This window comes from Salvia miltiorrhiza, unplaced genomic scaffold, assembly GCF_028751815.1.
Source record: "Salvia miltiorrhiza cultivar Shanhuang (shh) unplaced genomic scaffold, IMPLAD_Smil_shh fragScaff_scaffold_173, whole genome shotgun sequence".
Lineage (NCBI taxonomy): Eukaryota > Viridiplantae > Streptophyta > Magnoliopsida > Lamiales > Lamiaceae > Salvia > Salvia miltiorrhiza.
In genome coordinates, this window is record NW_026651437.1 from 968783 (window position 1) to 977767 (window position 8985).

Consider the following 8985-nt stretch of genomic DNA (forward strand, 5'->3'; position numbering starts at 1 on the left):
AAAATAAAAAAATAAAAACATCAAAAAATAACTATTGATATGAAGAAATGTAACGTTTCAAAAAAAAAGTAACATAAATTATGATATGTACACAAAAATAGTTTTGTATGCATACAAGTCATATTTATGATTAGAAAAAGTGATAATAAAAAATTTAAAAACTGCAGAAAAATAATAATCCCTCCGTCCACAAAGAATGTGTGGTGCGGTAGATGGCACAAGTTTTAATAAAATAGTTAAAAGATGTGATTTTAGTATTGAAGGGTAGTATTGAGCCCACCAAATTGTGAAAGTAAATGGTGGGTATTTTGTAAATATTAAGTGTGAATGAGGTTTAAATTATAAATGATGTTTCTAAAAAAGAAAAACACACAATCTTAATGGACAGACGAAAATAGTAATAAACACACAATCTTTATTGACGGAGAGAGAAATAAAAAATATTGAAAAAAAATTAAAAAGAAACGAAAAAATAAGAAAGAAAAAAAACACAAATAAATGAAAAAATAGAAAAAAATAATAAAAAAATTGTTGAGAAATGAAAAATGGTGGCATCATCTAGGTTTCGAACCCACACCTCTGGATATAAGGAAATGAGGATACTATTAAAAACTTGACACGTGGCATTATCTATAAGTTTATTGTATCATACAAATTCAATCCAAAAAAACAGCAATAAACTTTAATTAATATAATGAAGTAAGTAAAAAAAGAGATAAAATAAGGAGAATTGAAAAAAAAAAAACAATTAAAAATAATAAAAAAAGAACAAAAAGATAAACAAAAGTGCAAGGTTATCGATACTCAGGCACCATGGCTGGTCTCTCTCTTTTTTCTTTGTTGCATTTTTTTATTGTTAAATGCCTATGTGACAACCGACTAACCACAAAATAAGTGTTGCTAGTTTCGATCTTAGTGACACCAACATGATCTTCTATATTATTTTTTTTATTTTAATTTTATATTAATCATAATAATTTTGTTTTAATTAAATAATGTTTAAAAATAGATAAAAGTATACAATTTTATATAAAAAAAATTAATTAAGAAAAAAATATCATACATTTAAAAAAATTAAATAAGGTTGAGATTTTCTAAAACAAAATGTAATTTAGTAACTTATAATTTAATTTGGGAAGAATGAGATTTTCTGTATTGAAAATCGGACTAGAAATTAAGTTTGAAACGAAGGAGGTTAGAAGCTAATTATAATAAATAATTATTGTTACATTACAACAATAAGTTGTGGAAGATATATATATATATGCATGAGTCTGAATCGAGCTAGCTACATGCTTCGGCCGAGCACCTCATTGATAAATAGAGCAAGTTTTCCTTCAAAGCCCTCTAAGTGTTTTCCATTTTTAATTCTTCGCTTTCTTAAAAAATTATAGGAGTAGAACTTTAAGATGGGCATGAAGCTTTTTCTTCAATTCATCCTTGATCGGATTTCAATGAATGGCAGTGTTAAGAGTGGAAATGGAGATATATAGCTTTCAACTGATTATCTGTAAATGCATGTTAGAGAGATGGAGTAATAATTAAAGGTGATCCAGGTGCATATTGAAGAAAGAATCAAAGGAGAATCGTGTATACAGATGGTAGGATATGAACATCATTTAGAAAAACTGGACAAATATTCTTAGGTCTTAAGCTGGGCCATTTTTAGTTTCAGCTGGCCTTTTAATTCAAACTGATTAAAAGCTAAATTGAATTATTAATGAGCTGTCCGGTTTCAAATTCGAGTTGGAACCGAACCGTCGTTTCCACAGTTCCAGATTTTGAAATCGGAACCGAACCGACAAGGGAGTCTCACGGTTTCGGTTCGAACCGTGAACCGGCGATTTCAGTTCCGAAACGACGGTTCATGGTTCGAACCGTCCGATAATATATACTCCTTCCGTCTACAAAAAAAATAGTCAATTTTTGTCATTTTGGGATGTCTACAAAAATTATTCCCTTTTCATTTTTGGCAAATTTCTATCACATGGTGGACTCTTTTCTCCACTCACAATACAATTAATTATTATTATTGTTAACACTGCTTTTTAAGTGGGGCCCTTTCTCCACTCACAATATACTAGCCATTTTTATTAAAATCCGTGTTGGCCCCTTGTAGGACTATTTTTTGTGGACGGAGGGAGAATGAGGTATTGCCTTTTGCTTGATTGACCACCAATTTAAGACATCGTCATTTTAGGACCTGCATTAATTAAGTCCCCCCCCCCCCCAGCTCCCTAAGGTATTCTTCTAGTTTGAAAATTTGTGGTTGAATTTTATATCTCTTAGCTAGTTTAACTATGGTCCTAGTCACAGTTTTACGTGGTATTCATTTAGCACAATGATTATTCGCTAATTTCATAGAATTTTCAAAACGCATGCTATCGGCAAATTGAAAAGTAAGAGATTTCGTACTAACAAATCTAGCCATCACTTCCCTGGCTACAATATCGCTAAACTTAAAAAGAGAGATTTCAGGCATACATTGCTCGCCGGGGGTGGAGGTAAGTTGCATTTGTAAACCTTTGCCTTTGTTGGGAAGATGCACATTTTTAATGTGCTTGTTGTAGGTGCCATAGTCGTTCCCCGCGTTGAAAACGTAGGGCTTTGCCACAAAGGTTGCAAACGGCCTTCGTGATTATTTTGCCGCTATCGGGATCAACAAGTCGTACTTTTTGAAGTACACCGTGAAGACGTTGGAACGTGGAGTTTGTTTCTTCTTCACCGCTGTGGGCCGTCGAGACTGGTGGTCCGTTCAAAACTCGTCCATCTCGTCCTCCAAATCAATTGCATCGACATAGCCTTCTTGGTACGTGGATGGAATATCGTCATCGTCATCTTGTTGAGCAAGGCGTGCCACCATGGCCACATCAGCTTGGATTTGTTCCTCCTCCATTTGTTCACGTTGACGACTATTGGGCACCCTTCGGAATTGTGAAGTCGAAGAAGGATCCTCACTACTAACGTAGTTTGCTTCGTTAGGATCTTCTCGAATAACAACACCACGTAAACGACAAGGGCCTCATAGTCTATTTTCAATGGTAGCATCGTAATCAATAGGGGTTTGCCCCTAGCATTACGACGAGAGCCGAAGCCGGAATCAAAAGAAGTCATTTGTGAGGTTTAAGAAAATGGATGATAATAGAAGAAGAAAAATATATAAATAGAGCAAGAATAACAAGAACATAAATATAGAGCTTTAGATTGCTTAGAGTTGAAATGTAGAGTTTTTGAGTTTCCATCTCCAACAATCAACTCTATATTTCCCTCTACAATGGAATATTCCATTTTTATGCTCTTTATTATTAAATTATTTTGTCAATTTAATTATTATATATCATATATATTTATAAATAATTATATTTATATTCAATCATATTTAATTATAATTAAATTTAAATATAATTTAATTTAAATATTTTTGATAAAAATTAATTAATAAAGGTCTTATATTTAAATATTACAGAATGATTAATTTATTTCAACAAACATAAAAACTAACATTACTTAATAATCTTAGAATTAAATATTACATAATACTTGACAAAGCATGATAATAGCAACTAATTTTTAAAATTAGAAAACTCCCCCCACATATGATCGACTAATGCATCACGAAGCACAAAGTGAGTCACTTTATCTTTCATTTTTTTTATAGCGTCCAAGAAAATCTTTAAAATGACTTGTTTAATTTGGCATAGTTTCAATATCTGGAATTGGCACTTCTCTTATATTATGCATAATAATACACGCTTTCATTATATTATGGAAATGTATATTTTTCTAGTATCGGGCTGGATTTGCAACAATTGCAAATCGGCTTTGAAGAACTCCGAATGCACGCTCCACATCATTCCTACATGATTTCTGTCTCATTGTAAAAAAAAATTTTTTTGCAGAACGTGGTTCATGAAAAGGTTGTACAAGTGTGGACCACTGACAAACATGATTTTCGTACTTCAATTCCACATGATTTGTTGTCATTTCTCCTCGTATTTTTCTTGTAAATGCTTATTTGTACCCTAATGTCGAGATTCATGAAGATTTGATATTTAGTTGTAGATTTGGTGTGATTTCAAGAAAAATCAAGAATAATTGGAGAAATGTGAAAGCATGGGATCGAACGGTTTGATACGAATCTGTGAGCGCAAACGATGGTCAAATCGGAGTTCGGACGATGGAGAACGAAGTCGAGCAAGTCGGCTGAGCAAAGAGCAACATGGCCCATGGTCTCGGTAGCGGCCGCGGGCCCGACCGTGGGCCACTGCTCCAAAATCGCCCAGACTACACCCGCGGTCCGGGCTACGGCCGTGGGCATGATCGTGGGCCTCTACAACAACTCCCCTATGGTCCTTTGCCACGGTCACAGGCGTGACCGCGGGAGAAAGGCGAAAATTGCCACTTTGTGAGCCCTAGACGGGATTTTCACCCCCAACACTCCTTAAACCTTCAACTTGGAGGAATTCTACCATTCTTCAACCAACACCACAACAAACCTAGCCTCCATCTTCTGTCATTTCTCTCATCCACACACTAAAATAACACCAAAATCAAAGGAAGAAAGGGAAGACTTGAAAATGAGCTTATCAAGACTACATGATTGAAGATCAAGATTATAGGATTTGTCTATGAATCTCTATATTTTTGTTTATGTCTTCTTATGACTTGAGATTTGTTTTGATTATGAATATATGCTTGGCTAAAATCCCTTATTATTTTTTCAAGCTCTAAATTTATTTATTGTATGAACCCAACCACCTTTCGTGCATTTTTAATTTGTGATTTGAATCGGGAGAGGATAATCAACAATAGATTAGGAGCTTGAAACACATCATCCTAATAAAACGGGAGGTTGAGAACTTGAGTGAGGGCTTATCAATTCTTTGTGCTCTTGAGAGTTATAGGTTAGAAATTGAGCGGGGGACGACAATTATGACCCGTAGTCTATTGTTTTAGTCGTTCGGAGGAGGGCTAAAACTAGTGGGGGGATCACACTAGATAAATAGGCCATATCAAGATTAATATTGAATTAGATTGAAGTTCATTACTATACATCAAAATCTAGTCCATAGGATAACTTACCTTCGAGTCATTCCTCAATTTATTAACTAAGTTTATGTTATTGCTATTTAGTTTGTTTGCTTTAATTTAGCTTTGTTTTAGTTATCAACATCTCTTGATCTTTGGTTGTCTAAATAGGTTGAAAACAACTTATTAATAGTATTTAGAAGTTTAAATTCACCAATCCTTATGGGATACGATCTTACTTCCACTTATTACAACTAAGTAATAGCCCACATTATACACTTTATAATAGCGAAAATAATAGTGAACAACCATTTCGTGTATATTCCACCAGCTAAATAATAGCCCACATTATACACTTTTCCTTGTATGAGATAATGTACGGATGGAGTGATACCTCTAGCAAGGTCACTGAAAAGATGAGATCTTTCCAACACTTTAATATCATTATTGGATCATGGCATACCAAAGAATGCATGCCATATATAAAAGGTCATAATCAACAACGATTTCAAGAATAATCGTTGGAGATCCACTACGACCTACATACGAGCCTGCCCAGCTTGTTGGTCAATTTTTCTACTTCCAATGCATACAATCTAGACTATCTAACATTCCTGGAAAACCACGTTGTTTACCAATATAAAGTAGTCTAGCAACATCACTAGCATTAGGAGATTTTAGACAATAATCTAAATATATTTTCACAATTGCACGACAGAATTTCTTAACACATTTAATTGCAGTGGACTCACCAATACTTATGTACTCGTCAGTAGCATCTGTTGGTACCCCGTACGCCAATATTCGAAAGAAAGCTGTTATTTTTTGCAGTGTGGACAAGCTCCATCTTCCTGTGCAATCCATGCGTTGCTCGAAAAAGTTATTATAATTTTTGACAGCATCAAGAATGCAGAGGAATAGATGAGATCACTGAAAAGATGAGATCTTTTCAGCACTTTAATATCATTATTGGATCATGGCATACCAAAGAATGCATGCCATATCCAAAGGTCATAATCAACAACGATTTCAAGAATAATCGTTGGAGATCCACTACGACCTACATACGAGCCTGCCCAACTTGTTGGTCAATTTTTCTACTTCCAATGCATACAATCTAGACTATCTAACATTCCTGGAAAACCACGTTGTTTACCAATATAAAGTAGTCTAGCAACATCACTAGCATTAGGAGATTTTAGACAATAATCTAAAAATATTTTCACAATTGCACGACAGAATTTCTTAACACATTTAATTGCAGTGGACTCACCAATACTTATGTACTCGTCAGTAGCATCTGTTGGTACCCCGTACGCCAATATTCGAAAGAAAGCTGTTATTTTTTGCAGTGTGGACAAGCTCCATCTTCCTGTGCAATCCATGCGTTGCTCGAAAAAGTTATTATAATTTTTGACAGCATCAAGAATGCAGAGGAATAGACTTCGAGACATTCGGAAGCATCTACAAAACATTCATTTGTTGAATGTTGCATTTTCAGAAATATAGTCGTTGAAGAAACGATGAGTTGCTGCTTTTCGGTCACGATGGATTACCTTGTGACCAAGAACTGAACCTCCATGAATTCTTGTAGCATTTTGATATTCACCCAGTTGGGCTATAATAAGATTATTACTCAAAATATGTTGATGATAACACTCATTTTTCCATGGTTTTTAATGTCCTTATGACGTTAATTTTATAGGGAATTGAGTGTTTGATTATTATTTTGTGCTTAAATTATTTTATCTTGTGAAATATAATACTTGCTCGTACTTTGATGAATTTTACAGAAATATGTAGTCTGAATTTGGAACAGTAGTCTTAATAAAAGTTGTAGTTCGTCTCGATACGAGTTCGTAGGCGCAAACGGTTTGCAAATCCGAGTTGGTGGTGAGTGATTATTTTATTTTTGAGATGATTATTGCTCCATTAGATTTCTGGTGAGATGCCTATGATGATTTCTTTTGCAAAATTCATGATTTTCAATTTTCTTGATATTTTGAACATGATTTGAACTAATTTGCATGATGGATGAGTAATTTCTATCTTGACTTTTGACGTTGAGCAAGCTTGTGAGGATTTGAGCCTAACTGCCCATTATTCGCAGTTTGTTCTTTGTTTGAGTGTTGTCATGCATGTAGTGATCTTCTAGAACTTGCCATGGTTTCTGTGTCGAGATTGTTGTTGTGCTCGGGATTAGGAGATGATTTTAGGCCATCTTTTGTTAGCCGCAATTTTTCCCAAACACTGTTCTTAGCGAGAAAAAAAAATCATTTGTTATCCACTTTGAGCCTATTTAGCTTTTATTCTTTAGCCGGATGATAGGGGGTGATGTAGTATATGAGGATCTCTGTGTGGTGAATGTTCATAGTGGGTAATGAAAAAGAAGGGATGATGTTGTGTTACTATTTACTCTTATAAGCTCTAAAAAGTTGTGAAAAGAAAAAAAAAATAAAAGAAAAAAAAAGAAAAGAAAAGAAAAGGAAAAAAAAAGTGTGAAGTCGAGTGTATATTGAGAAATTTATTAAAAAAACGACTTTGTTTGTTGGAAATAAGTGGAGAGCATAAAAGAGTGTTTAGTTCTGTTTTGTGATGTCTAAATACCTTGAGTTATGTTGATTATGGTGGCATAGTTGGGAGGAAGATGGATTTTATTCCATACTTGATTTATAAAGTTATAAGGTTGGTGTTCTTGAATTATTTTGAGTCACTTAGCCTATATTTCCCTACCTTAACCAATGTCCCTACATTATAACCCAAAACAAATACCTATTTGATCTTACACTTGGCACACTTTTAGCAATGGAGATGGTAGACAATTGGCAAGCTTATGTTAAGAGATCTGCATTGTATTGAATTCGATGAGAGTATACACGTCCATTCCATCAATTGACAGTTGAGTGATACACATTCTTTAGAGAGTCAATTGTTGGATGTCAAGGTTGATTTTGATTTAAATTGTATTTATTGGTGATTCTTGTGTTTAATTGTTGAGAACTTGAGAAAATCTCTTGATCTTTTATTTGGAGGCATCGATGAGGTAAATTTCTTACTCATTCGTGTTATTGTGTGTTTTTCTCATTATTCGAGGATGAACAATATCTTAAGTTTAGGGGAGTTGATAACACTCATTTTTCCATAGTTTTTAATGTTCTTATGATGTTAATTTTATAGGGAATTGAGTGTTTGATGATTATTTTGTGCTTAAATTGTTTTATCTTGTTAAATATGATATTTGCTCGTACTTTGATGAATTTTATAGAAATATGTAGTCTGAATTTTGATGCGTCGTTTTACACCAAAAATAATCGGCAGTCAGCCGATATGCCCACACTGCGCAGACAGCAGTAAGCAAGATCGTCTCCCAAGGGATCGGTGAGAATTCTTCTAAAATTCAACCTGCAAAGAAACTCCAGAAACGAAATTAATGGGAAAAATATGAGAAAATACTAAATCTAAAAATAAATAAATAAAATCTAAAAGAATTGTAATGGTTCTAATTCTAAATAAGTAAATAGAAATTTCCAACAACTAATAAAGAATTCCAGCAATTAATTAAGTCCACCCTACCTTAATTATTCTGATCATTGATGCAAATATAATTTTTATTCATGCAAGCAAACCAGTTATAACCACCGAAAATGCTTCTGACGTGATCTTATTTCTCCTTAATTATTCGTTAATCAGGAAGACGCTTCACTAATTACTACCCTAATCGACTGACAACTGTAAGAGACGCTCTATAGGTTTAATGAGCCGACATCATTGATTACTAGAGAAATCCGATTCAAAACCAATAAACTCTTACGCAAGATTATTGAATTAAGACTGCTTTTCCCTTGACCCTGATGTGTCAATTTACCACTAATCAAACCTAAACCACAATTACAGATGGCCGGTTCAATTGACTGTATAATTAATTCTAACCCACTAAATATTGAGCACTACCTAATA

The 8985-nt window shown here is 33.9% G+C and overlaps 1 protein-coding gene across 1 annotated transcript; it reads right to left on the bottom strand.

Annotated features, from left to right (window-relative positions):
• Window positions 1-2755: 2755 nt before the first annotated feature.
• On the bottom strand, window positions 2756-6625 carry LOC131002678 (uncharacterized). The gene is made up of 3 exons (XM_057929149.1): window positions 6585-6625; window positions 6302-6492; window positions 2756-2985 (listed from the first exon to the last, which is right to left on the bottom strand). The coding sequence occupies exons 1-3, from the start codon at window positions 6623-6625 to the stop codon at window positions 2756-2758; spliced, it is 462 nt and encodes a 153-aa protein (XP_057785132.1).
• Between the last annotated feature and the right edge of the window lie 2360 nt (window positions 6626-8985).